The 13,736-nt window shown below is 37.1% G+C and overlaps 1 protein-coding gene across 1 annotated transcript in view; it reads left to right on the top strand.

Moving 5' to 3' along the window:
• LOC104152955 (arylsulfatase B) overlaps window positions 1–13,736 on the top strand; it is a 71,509-nt gene that overhangs the window by 33,697 nt on the left and 24,076 nt on the right. The window contains exons 5-6 of the mRNA XM_068928072.1: window positions 2,435–2,678; window positions 9,841–9,911. Of these exons, the coding sequence (XP_068784173.1) occupies window positions 2,435–2,678; window positions 9,841–9,911 (315 nt within the window). The remainder of the gene's footprint in view (window positions 1–2,434; window positions 2,679–9,840; window positions 9,912–13,736) is intronic.

The raw sequence follows: 13,736 nt of genomic DNA, 5'->3' as shown, positions 1-13,736 counted from the left end.
TGGAAGTAAAAAAGGATGGAAGGAAGGATAAAGTACAGACCTAGAGAACCTCACATGAAAGCATTCTCAGAGAGAAAAACAACTTGAATGTATCTTTGGCTTAGGAAAGACTGTTTGGAATTATCAGCACTAAAGTAAACTAAATTACCCATGCAAGATGGGTAAATTACTTTGCAAGATGACAAAATGAGTCATCTGCACACTGTGATCGACTCAAACTGCTGAAGTATTTGGCACACCTGGTATTGTTTCCTGTCTCCAGCAATTTAGTCATCTATCGAGGTGTCCAAGATGTCTGCTTGTGGTAAGAGGCACAGAGTTTTAGTGGGAAGGCTGGGCAGGGTTAGTTAGCTACCAGCTCTAGCCCAGTGTCTTGCTCCAAAGAGTGGAGCTCAGAGGCAGAACAGTAGCAAATACGCTAGGAAGTGCTCGTGTTGGAGATGTATAGTTGACAGGCCTTTGATCAGGCCTTTGAGCCTATTTTATTTAGCTAGACTTTACAGTTTAGGAGTTTTCATGCCTCTCCCAAATCTATTTCTCACACAAAGACTGTTTTCTTCTGTATTCTCCTTCCCTCCATTTTTATTATTTACTAGTTAGCTTAATATTTCATCAATATAGATTCCATTATGATCTTTCAGTATTATGTAACTTGCTCCTCTTTAACATATTATTTGATGTCCTAGATAATATTTAAGACTACACAAAAGTAATATAGATTTAACTTTGAAAAAATGGTGTCACTTCTATATATATTACTGTCAAAGTTTTTAGATTTATTTGAATGGTGAAATCTGTCAGAAGACTAGTGACATATCTGCTCTGCTGTGATTACCTGGAAAGGAAACAAACCTTAGAAATCAAAACAGAAATCATCCTTTGCCCTCCTTCAAAACTTTCCTGATAATGTAGTCAGGAAATCAAGCAGAAAGAGTCACTTAAATGCAAACTCCTTAGGGAGAAGGAAATTGCAAGTTCTAGCAATGTGAAAATGAAAAGTAAAAATGAGTGGGTTGAAGCTTGTTTCATATGCTGGTATTCTTTCATTTACATGTCAGATGAAAGTTACCAAAACAACATAATTTCCCATTTTCAATTTCCCTTTTTTTTTTTTTTTTTTTTTTTTTTTTAAGACTTGGATGTATGTTATCTGAATGCTGATATTGCACACAGTTCTTTAAAGGATATTTGTTAGATGGAATGGTTGTCCCAGGAACATTGCATAATGAAAGTGGCAGAGTATATGTGTCTTCAACTAAGCTAAATATTGTCAAATCTCAGGAGAAAAATATTTAAGTATAATAAAGATTTGATTGTAATCCAGGAAATGCACGCTTTTCTCTCTCTATACTTCAATAAGACGCTCAGCTACTGCAATTTCCTTGCTACTTCATTGCTGATAGTCTCATTCAGGGCTAAACAAACTCTCATGCCGGTGTTGAGCTGATAGAGAAAGGCAGTAGCTTGTGATAGAGAAAGATGTTTTAAACACTTAGAATTTTATTCCACGTTATGTCCAAACTTTGTTCCAGTATAGTGGAGATAAAACTGTAATGCCACGAAAGGTTAAAAGCTACTGAAGGCTCTTGTCCCTGAGTATTCCTGACGCACACTGTTTATGTTGACAACTCCCTCCGCTCTTAGTGTAAAAACTGGTATCTGTCACTGGCAACTGCTGTTTGAATTCTCAGATCGCAGTGCTGCTCATCTTCCTTGTGCGAGAAATATTGGTGGGCTGTATTTGGTTGCCTGTATTTCATACTGATGACTCTGAATCTCTTGATTGCAACAATTTCATATGTTGTTCTCACCAAACATAAAAGATCCAATGTGTTTGCAGATTGTTTTAACTATAACTCATTTCATTCAAGCTTTCTCCTTTTGCATGAGAAACTGTCAATTTTATGTGACATCACAAATCACACGTTGTCTAAAAATTGTTCTGAACTGAGTGCATGTGTTGTCTGGACACTGGAATTACAACTTTGCATTCTGAGTGTAACTTAGTGCTTTTGAAAATAGAAAGGCAGTGTGGTTTGAGTACTAATGATGGCACTGACAGCAACTCCTCATGTGGTCCTGGGGAAATAGTTGGAAATAAATTTGTAAGATCTTTGATTCTGAAAGCTTTGTATGTCCAGATTTGTTTACAACCCTTAGGGGCTGCTCTTAACACTATTGTTCTAAATCATCAGCTTGTGGTGTTGCTAGGCATCATTACTTTTCATTATAAGAATTTGGAAGACTCTTGTAAGAAATAACTTTTGTGCTCTGAATATGCAACATATATGGATATCTAAAATAGTATGCAAGCATTTGCATGTCACTCCTATGTTATGGGAACATTTTAAAAATGGATGAATGAATGTTGGTGATAGACCTTTTTTTTTACTTTTTTCTAACAAATAATTTCTTTTATTTTCTCGTATTTCAGATAATGGAGGGCAGACTTTGGCAGGTGGAAATAACTGGCCACTGAGAGGAAGAAAATGGACCCTGTGGGAAGGAGGAGTGAGAGGAGTAGGTTTTGTTGCAAGCCCTTTACTGAAACAGAAAGGGGTAGAAAGTCACGAACTTATCCATATCTCTGACTGGCTGCCAACGCTGGTGCACCTTGCTGGAGGACATACCAATGGCACTAAGCCGCTGGATGGCTTTGATGTTTGGAAAACTATCAGGTAACTTGCATGCCAAATGACAGAGTCGGAATTCTAGTATGAAAAGAATTTAATGAGCCTAGAGAACAGAGCTGGAATAGGGAGGAAAGTGTAAATGTTCCTTTCCTTAAATAAAAGGAAGGTATAAGCACAGTTAACTTTGTTACCCATGAGAGAATTATCCAGGCTATAGATTAATACTGGTTAAAGATGCAAAATCTCCGTATAGGATTAGCTTGAGTTTGAGTTTATCAGCACAGTCGCAGCATTGCTCAAACATGATGTACTGCCTCAAGAGTCCCCCATGATCCAGAAGTACATTAGCTGATTTTGCACGCCATAGAGTACAAAGTAGTAAATTTTATGGACCCAGACCTGCTTTCTACAGAGCCAAACTGGTATCTCTGCAGTGTGCTTCTGGAATTGGACACATGAGAAGTCTGTGCAGACGTTAAACTAGCTGAGTGTGAATTCAGCTTTGATTCAACAGAGTTTGTTTAGCTCAGTACAGGACCTGTCACTGGCTCAAAGTATAACCATTTGGATAGGTCTGTAGCATAATGCCCAGTGTACCCATGCTCTCAGAAAGCCTATGAGGTTGGAGGCAACACTATACCTGACTTGGTTTAAGGAAGCTGGAGTGCTCAGGAGCGCAGTGCGGAGATGCCTAGAATGCTGTATAGGAGACAGCTCAGCTCCAGTGCAGTTGGCACTGAGACCAAGCTGATGAATCTTACTGGGCTCTTTCTGATTCTGTACGCTTATTACTGTCTGTGTTAACTGGGATATCCAAACCCTATTAGCTCAGATAATGTTTAGATACTGCCTAGCTTGTTTGCTTGGTGCTATCTCTGTTTCTGAGGAGCTAGGCTGCAAAGTTCTGTGCTAGTTAGAGTGTTAGAGCTCATGGCTTTGTGTCTAGGTGTATTGCAAGACTCTTTTCCAAGTGGAAGAAGATACGGATGTATATAAATGAACTGGGGGTCCTTAACTGCCAGAAAGGAATGGAGTCTCCTGTCCAGCCAGAGAGAGTAAAATATTTCACATGTTGATGTTATTGTGGGAGAATTTAGCGTCCGCAAGATCCCAGCATACCCCTATACCATAGACTAACTTTTCTTCTAGCTTCCAGCAGAATGCCTGTCTGCTGCAGATTCAGTTTCAGTGAGGTATTCTTGTCATGAACCAGTCTTCTCAGATGGGGTTACTTTAGTGGTAAAATTATACATAGGGAAAGATAGGTGCAGCTGTTTATCCCCTGCATGCTCCTGACACCTGAATCTTACCAGTTTACGTAAGGATCAAGTGTGAGAGCTAGAGAGTTGAGCTCAGATTTTTTTTTTTAATTGTGTCAGACTAGAGAGTCTGTGTGCAGTGTGACTTTTTCAGAGGAAAAAAAAAAAGTCAATTTTTGTGAATTGCTAGATTGCTGTTTGGCTGACCTACACCAGAAATGTCAAATTTCACATGGTTTTCACTTGTAATCAGGAGAAATGAATGTACCAAATTTCATGATCATAACTCAAAAGGTCACTTGAATATTAGTGAACAACAAAGGCACAGTGCCCTTTCGGTGACGTTTGATGGAAAGTTCAAATATATTGCTTTTCTAGGGCCAAGTGGCTCATAATGAGTGAAAATGTAATTTGCTAATATTCTACCTCCTTTGAAAAGTGGAAATTAATGTACAGTCATCATGTTACAACTCTATTTTTTCAGCACAGTCTAATAAAAATAGATTCATATGCTCCTTATGATAGATTAATCCTAAATCTCCTGTTATATATGTGGGTAAGCAATGGAAAAAAGGATGTAAATTTAGAACCTTGATTTAGATATTCAAAATCATATGTGAGATAATGCAAATATACTCAGAAGTCCCAGGAGTATTGAATTCATTCCATTATCTGTCTGATCTCTGGCTATAAACGACTGATCAGTTTTCAGAGGCGTTGTGTGTGTTTGTATTCTCTTTAATATAAATTCTGAGATCTTTAAGCAAAATAAAGCTTCTATATTCATTTTAAGATATTTGGTAGTCCAAATTATGAATTATATTAATGTGACATTGATTCTATTATATTCTTGTGGTAAATAGAACTGCTGAAAAATCCATGTGCCTGCAACTGTTCATTTCACACCTCTACTTAATTTTAGCACAAGAACCAGAAGAAAGCTAACAGTGAGGAGCAAATGGCATGAACAACTCAACTTCAGAAGCAAATGTTTTTTGTTGACCAAAACAAAAAAAATTCTCTTTGGCCTTCCTTTCTAACCCAGCTAATAATATGTTTCTTTTCTAAAATGTGTGAAACAGAAAATACAATATTCTTGCTCTCATTGTTTGAACTTGGATTAAAAATTGCACAGTGTTTAGAAGCTCTTTGACATGGACTTTGAACTCCTTGTGGCTCCTTCAAAATTAATCTGCTGACCTGGTTTTGTAGAAAATACTGTTGCAACATTGTATCAACAATGTAGCAAATCTCAATGAGAGCCCTTACAGGAAAGAAAGGTGATTTTATTTAAAATAACTGTATTGAAACAGGTTTCACTCACAATCTCACAGTCTCACACTCTCAAGGACCAGAACATGCATGTCCAAGAAGTCTGCCCAGCAGCCAAACGTTAGGGCAGAGGTTTCCAATCTGTCTTCGTAAGTTGGTGGCATGTCAAGGTTTTGGATATGACTTTTTGTACCCTTTTGGAGCTATGTCTGTGTTCTGTCCCACCTCGGCAATTAATCAAGAGTCATCATGGTCTCCTGATGTCCATGTCCTGTGAAACTGTGCTTAGATGTCCTGCAGTCTTGATGACCTAATTTTTCACGCTATGTGTCCTGCTGGTGTCTCCATGCCCAGATATTTCCATTCATGCCAGTCTTGGCCTTTCTGTTGCAGTTTTCTACAGTAAAAGATAATAGGCCATCAAAAAGGCTTTTCCATGCAAAACTTTCTTGTAGCATATCTTTAGATGAGTAGCTCCTAAACTTTATTTTCCTACAAGTACCTTTCAAATTAGATTTAAATTTTCCTTTAATATCACTTCAGAAAAGAAGCTGGGTATGACTTAGAGTAGTATCATTGTGCCATTTTGGATAGCCATTTCTGACTATCCAAAATTCTGTCCATGGTACATGTCTATGGGAGTTCTTTCCATTCCCGAATTCCCCTAGGGCAGCTACAGGGACTTCTGCCATGGCAGCTTGCCACTGCTGTTCTCAGCTGTCCTTCTCCCATTCAGACTCTGATGCCCCTCCTACTCTCAACAGCAATAGAGTAAGGGAGTTCCAACATGGGCAAAGTTGCTTTGATGCAACTCTCCACTCCCAAAATGTTTCTGACAACCTGACTGAAATTTCAGTCTCATGCACAAGCCTCCTATGTAAATCATAGCAGACTGCACTCTTCTAATACCTTAGACTGTTGTGACTACAGCTGCAATACCGCTGGAAGCTCTAAAGCGGTGTACATACTAGAAACGATATTCAAAAATTCGCTAATATTATTAGTTGGGAAACTTTTGCAAAAAGAACAATCAAGAATACCGAGAACGCTTAGTAGAAAACAGTAGGAAAATGCTACTAGCAAAGCAATCCGGACTGTACAGCATGCTTCTGAGCAAGTATCCCAAAAGGCACTTGCATTTCTAAGAAATACCTGTTTTCCAGATGCTTGCTAGTCTATTGAAATGAATGTGTGAAGCAAAATAATTTTCCTTATGTAGAAACTTGCCCTAGTTGATATATTATTTTGATATATTTTGTTCTTCAGTACTGAGTATCTAGTATGTCCTTGCTCAGAAAAAGCATTTTGTTTTGCATTAACAGTGAAATGGAGAACAGCAGTGCTGATTACTGTAAAGCACATGTAGTAGTATGACAGGGAGTGAGAGGTTCAAGATAATACGCAGTTAAAATAATCAACATGTCTTCAAAGGTTGTCAGCAATTAAGGGTTTCAAGTTTTACTTAAATATTTTACAGGACAAGTTACAGTTTTATATTTTTGTAACGTCAGAAATAAAAGAATTGATTGGATGAAATGAAGCAAAATCAACTCTTTTATGTATCAAATGCTTAAATTAATTGGAGGAAAAAACTTGTTGGAAAAAACTCTCACAACGTTATAAATGAATGCTGAAGATCTTAAGCTGAGCATAACATTTATTTCTGGCATATCTGAGAAATAATTATTTTAGGAAAATGTGTACAAATATGACCCAGAGAAATATAATATATGGCAAAGTATTGCAAATGCTTTTGCCTAGTAACACTGAGGATATTTTTGTGCAAGACAAATTTACCCTGGAAAACCTTGGATTCCATCCCAAGGACACCTTCAGCCTATTAAAAAACAAAATTAAAAAAAAACAAACTGTAAAAGAGCACATGTTGATGTTTGTTCAAGTTCACTAAAGAGTAAGAGATCTTTCCTTATGTTTTAGAAACATTGTAAGAAAGAAGATAGTGACATTCTCAGAGTAAATTAACTGATTCTCATATTAACTCTGAAATTAATTCATACACATCAACCAGTAGTTCTTATACAGAAAAATTTTTTGAAAAACAACACCTTTTAACTGCTTGATTAAATATTCAGTGGATATAGTACAATAATTCCCAGACAAAAAAGAAAATCCTTATTTGTTAGAGAGAGGAGTAACGTAATAGAGTATTGTACTATAAAAAATGATGTCCTAAAAGGAGAGAATTGTAAGATACAGTGGAAGCTACTAATATACAAGGGTAAGATACTCTAGAGAATCTTATTACTTTCCTGTTCCAGCTACACTGGCTGGAACATGTTTCTGATGCAAAATATCCTTGGCAGGACATCTGCCAAGCTGGATCTGTTGTTCAAGCTGCATCTTTTGAGAAGACTAAGGTCAGCAGTGGAGCTCCATAAATGGGAAGGAGGACAGTTTAGGCCTAGGGAAAGGGAACTCTGCTAGTGCACTTGTAAATTTTCTACTTGTTTTCCCCAGAGTGTTGATTCTGTCTCTTGCTGATGTCTTTTTCCATCAGCCTACTGCTTTTTTTAAATGTACAATGCTATCTTCTTTTCTGGATTCTTAGGCTGGCTATTGTTTTGTGAAAACTGTATATTGGATATATACTTCCATTTTGTATGTAATAGTCTTTGGAATAACACCAAAATTGAATGAGCAGTTCATTACCAATTTACAGTGCTACAGATCTTAATGCAGTAATGTCATAAAGCTTCAGGGAGTATATCTCATGATTATATGCAAGTAGCATTTCCCATTTACTAGTGTCGGTATTCTATCACAGAAAAAACGCAGTCAATAAAAGTCACTGCTGCAACATGAAAGACTTAAACTAATGGAGGTGTAATCTTTATCCTTTGTGTTCTGCCTGCTATGCAGTAATCATTCAAATTAAATCCTAGCCATGTTTAGTGTACATTTATCCACCCTACCGATTAAAAGTTATAGAAGAAAATTACCTTTAATATGATGCTGATAGTAGTTTGCTCTAGTCTGCTCTAATAGCATGAATATCCTCAGTTCTGACTTCCTTGGGCCTAACCTGGTGGTGTATGAACACTGGATATATAAACAGGAGAAGCACATAGGAGTAAGTTACTTTTTTCTTCTGTGTATGACACTGATTGAAGATACTAGGCTTCTTAGCATAATTCTAGTGTCTGCTTTCTTTTAAAAAGGGTAATAGAAAAATGTAGAGATAGCACAGAAATAGCAGAGTAAGAATATCCTCCCAAGCAGTTACTACAAAAATCACTCACGTGCTGTAAGTTCAGGTCCTAGTTTAACTTGCCTTGATTGGTTCATGTTACTGTTACCTATTATGATAACAGATGGAGAAAGGTACACTTGATCAAAACTGTAAATGGAGTATCTAGAAGTGCTATGAGTCTATTCAATCTACAATAGGATTCTGCTAAATGAGGCCAGACATTTCTTAGTTAGGAGTGTGACTAGTAAAGATATTAGGGGGAAAAGGTTAACCTTTCACACGTTTTGAGAAAAACGTTTCTTTAGGTCTGTTTGTGCACACTGAATTCCTGACGCTGTAGGCTAAAGAACTTCCTGTGCATTAACTGAACGGCTGTATCATCTGAATACCTTTAGTCTTTTATGTAATCCTCCTTGTTAATTTTATATTTATTCAAAATATAAAGCATCAAGAAATCAAAATATAATAGCATCAAGGAAGGTTTTTAGAAAGGGAATAGAACTATTAATTTTGATTAGTTGTTATTGAAAGTTTTAAGTTACATGTAAGTATTGTTTAATTAAAAAATACTTTCTCTAGAAATATGTGTTAAAGTAACTTAGCCTTTTTGAGATTTCCTGCAAGTTTTATATTACTTGGTTTTGTATTCTTAATGTCAGGTGGTTTAGGGGATTATCTCTTGAGTCTTATGTGAAGTGAAGCTCCTTTTTTGGGGAAAAAAAATCATTTGGAACTAAAATGTTTATGTTCACTGTCAAATAATAAAATATTGTTCTATCACAACCAAGGAGCCTTCTAATTATAATTTCTTATGCATGTTGCACTTTAAGGAGTGAATTTCTTTGACAGAATTTTTTAGGAGTGGATTTTACTTAACTCACAAATGTATTGATCAGTTAGGGGTAGTATGGAATAAGCCTCCTGTATAGTCAATGACTAGAGAGGGAGGGAGGTTTTTTTCAGAAGATACAGAGAATGTAAATAAACCTCCTGACCTGAATTAGAGACTGAAGGTGGGGCTTTTGAGGAGTAGCCAATGCCTCTGGTGTTCTGTGAGGCACCTAGCCAACATGCCTTCAGCACTCTAGAGTGACAGTTCTTGTTTGGGTATGCAGAGGGCATAGCAAGCCTAGCATGCTAGTTTACACTGCTAAATTTGATTTTTGAAGTTGGGTGTTGTGAAACCCTGCTTTCATGTAATGCTTGGTAAGCACAGACTCAGTTCTCTGCTTTGTAAACTTCTGACTAATCTCAGTAAATACCAGTGAAGTCAGGGAAAACTGACTGGGGCAAAAGCTGTTGCTCCTAGGCCTGAAAAGAGCATTCAGATTAAAGTTGATAGTAATTAGTTTTTGTGTATGAACTTGTTTTGTATTAGAATGACAAAAAGCCCTAAAATAAAACATGCATAAACCTAATGAGCTGCAAAAGGAAAATAACATTTCCTTTTGAAATCTTCTCTTAGTGAAGGAAGACCATCTCCCAGAGTCGAGCTGCTTCATAACATAGACCCCATGTTTGTGGATGCTTTCCCATGTGAGTATGCTATTAATTTTTAAAAGCTTATTAAACATTTAATTTATCTTCCTAATGCTCTGTATTTTCCTTAAGCAAAATATTTCCTTCCTGGTGAAACAAAATACAGTAGGATGCTTTCTGCTTGGAAGTAGTTTAGCTTAAAGGTAGAGGAACATCATCCCCCCAGGCGTTGTAAACGCATACTGAATCATGCTCAATGCACACACTCCATTTCACAGAGCTCTGACACATGCTACTGAGTAATGAATGAAGCACTTTAGGACGTGAGATTGCTGAGGAGCAGGATTGTTGTGCCTGAGGTGCACAGGGAGGCACACTGCCAAAAACCCCAAAACAACAGCAACAACAACAAAAACCCCCAAACACCCTATCTTCAGTGCTCCAGGTTAGTAGGTAGCTCCCGATAAACTGCTCACCCTAGCATATCTTGGTACATCTCTATAATATGATTGTATTATTGACCTTGCAAATGGAAAACCTGAGTTTATGTGAAGCGAAGAAGTTCCAGGCTTCATGGTTGCTTTTGTTCCATAATCACACGAGTTGGATCTTTAATGCCATAATCACATGAATTGGAGCTTAAGTTTACCAGTTGTATTTAGCTCTCTGAACATGGTCTGTTGTTTGATTCAACATTATTAGTTTGCTAAGAACTACAGACTTTTCAAGCAGAGATGTTTTGCATACAAAACATTGGAACATGTCTTTTCCAGTGTTTTTATAGAATTCCTGTGTTTCATTGAATGAAGAAGTAAATCCAGACAGAGGGAAATGAGTACCATGGGGACAGTGATTTGTTAATTGCAAGATAGATAGAAGTTATGCTGTAGTAACTTGATGGAAATGGGTAAGGTGGTCTTCTGCAATGCACATCTGGTTCTGTGATGCTTCTCTGAGAATGAGCAACACTGCGCATATCTGATGTTGGCTGGACAGCACTGCCTGCAGATAATTCCTACATACTGATGGAATTAAGGCGTAGCCTCTCCAATTTCCCTTCAAAGAATGCTTAAGGAGTTGTAGCATTCCTGTATAATGTTATGCCCTGATGTGGTATTCTGAGGTGTTACTTCAGAGAACATCTTTTTCCTTGTGGGCACTGTCCTGACTGAGCTCAACTGAGGTGTTTGGATAGACAACTTTCCCGTTTAAATAAAAGGAGGATGAGAAAACAAAATTTTAAGGAGCCTAAGCTCAGGAAATTCTTCCCCAGATTGTTTCCATGATGCCCTAGTCTGTTGACACTTACTATTCACTAGTGATATATAATGAATGTTTCATTTCCTTGTTTCTTGTGTGCATGTATGTGTTCTCTGAGACTGAGAGAGGGAGGGAAAGGTGTGGAAAGCAGAACTTTCATTTTGAATAAGATGCTACTTTTAGCCAGCAAGAACAGAGGGATGGGTATATATAAATCTATAATGTCTTTATACATCTTTCAAAACTAGAGTGAACTTAAAAACAAAAATGTAACTATTTATTGCATGTCCTTATGCATCATGCAGGGTTTCCCTGTCTCTTCTCAGCAAAGGCTTACAGCTTTGGCAACTTACCTTGCTATCCGTTTCACTTTCTGCCGTAATAGCACTTGCAGTCAAGATCAGGCAGTGCTGACCCTCAGATTAATATAAGTGGTACTTCCTAATTTTGATTTTACGATATCATTCTCAGGGGATTTGAGAGTAAGTAATTGTATTGCTGATAGATTTGATAAGAATATTTTGTCATATGTAACAGGGGTATAAAACTATTTCTCAGATCACCATTCTTTTGAATAACATGCATCATTTCTAATGCAACAGAGCATATTAATTTATAATCCGGTGTTGGGGACAAGAATCCAGATTTCTTTATGCTTCAACTGTTTAGGATAAAGTACTTAATTTATTTTTGGAATCATTTGGAAAAGTTGGAATCATTTTGTGCTTTTCAGGATGGGTCATTTTATTATTTATGATGCTGGTTTTGACCAGGATACTGAAGTTATACTTCCTCATAATGTCATATAACAATTACAATTTTCTGTTCAGAAGTCTGGGTTATTAGGAATGAGTTTGTAAGTATGCGGCTGAGCCTATTTCTTAAAATATCTGTCCTCTGCGTTAGTATAAGTTGAGTAACAGGTTTACAGTCAAGTTCCGGAAAAATGATATCGGTATCTCTAATAGATTAAGGAGACACAAAGTTTGGAATGTATAGGCACTTTCATCTTTTCAGTAGTCATAACTCTCTTCGTATTTTAAAAAAGTATTTTAAAATAATTGCCCATACAATCTTCCTATCATTAAAGTGATAAAAACTTCATTCTTGAGTCTTGCTCTTGCCTGGACTGTTTATAGTCTCCTTGTCTTAACTGTTTTGAGATCGGAGTATTCCTTTGCCTATGATGTTAAAATACGTATGTGTGTATCTTGCTCAGTTCCTTTTCATGTCCTGTGTTGATAATTAAGTCTTTGGCCTTCTTTATGCACATCTTGCCTCTGTCTCAGTCCACTTAAAATGTCTCTTGACCTAAATCGTCTCTGTAGTTCTTATGCCACATGGAGTGTCCATATTGTACTAATATTTTCTTTTTTGTTGAAATTGAAATAGAATGTAAAATAATGACTGGAAGATGCAGATTAGCCAAACCTTTGGATTTGCATGCTCCTGCAGAAGAGCAAATAGGAAATTGAATCTCAAGATCCTATTAAACATGACCAAAAAAGTCTTCCAGGAGGCTGGGGATAAATTAGGAGAGCTCTGATCGTATAATTAAGAAAGGCCCTGTATTGCAGTGATTGCACACACACAGAGACTTAAGTTATCGTTATACTTGCACTCAGTGCACACTCAGTGTTCCTGAACTCTTTAGTGCTTTTGCAAATAGTGCATACATTCTTTCAGTATATATTATTTTTATTTAATGGATGAATTTATCTTCATCTCTCTCTGAATAAGCTGACAATATATGTATTTTTAAGAACATGAATCATGGGGGGGCCTTGTGTAATTTATGGATTTTTGACTGAAATGGGAAAATCAAGCTGTTTTATTCAAAATTTTTACACTAGTGTAAGTATTCTTTCAGGGAAGAGTTTGAGCAAAAGACACAATTAATTTAGTCATAACTTAACTCTTAAAGCTAAGCGTTCAAGAGAAGGTTAAATTAAAGGTTGGAAATAGTATTTTGATTACAGAGCTAACTAAATTTTTTGCCACTCTGGTCTGTTAGAGCACACCCTCACCTGTGTGTTTACTGCTCATGGGATAACTTGCAATTTTTCAAGCTCTCAAGGGTGCTGATTTCTAACATCTGGGGATCAGCTGGGGTTACTCCAGCAGATCTGATACATTTCATCATCTACTTATCTTTCTTCAGGAGCTTGTGCGTGGCAGTAAATACAGTAGCCATACACTAATCTTGTATCAAAGGACTGTACTTTGTTCCAACTATTAACATTAAACAGCGTAAGAGGGAAAACACTCTGAACTAGTCTGACTGCAGTTCTGTTTTATAAGAAAATGTTGACAAGTCGTCTTTTAAGCTGTCTCTTTCAAGCAATTGCCATTTCTCTCCGAGGGCAGCTTTCTTCATCCAAACGTAAACCTTTCTTGTAGTGTCTCAGGCTGTAATTTCTCATTTGTTCCCTTCAGTGCTAAAAAGGAGTTCCTGTCCTCGGTTGCAGGCTCTTGCCCTCATGCTGCTCTCTGATCTATGGCAGTCCAGTAAAACAATCAAGGTTAAAAATAATCTTTTCTCTCTAGTGAACTGATCGGGTTTACAGTATGGACCCACAACAGTTGTGGTGTTTTTGCAGAGGAGGCAGTGTGGCCCTTGGA

The sequence above is a fragment of the Struthio camelus genome, chromosome Z (assembly GCF_040807025.1).
Source record: "Struthio camelus isolate bStrCam1 chromosome Z, bStrCam1.hap1, whole genome shotgun sequence".
Classification (NCBI taxonomy): Eukaryota; Metazoa; Chordata; class Aves; order Struthioniformes; family Struthionidae; genus Struthio; species Struthio camelus.
Note: the sequence above shows the minus strand (reverse complement) of the source record. Positions and strands in the feature narration are given on the sequence as shown.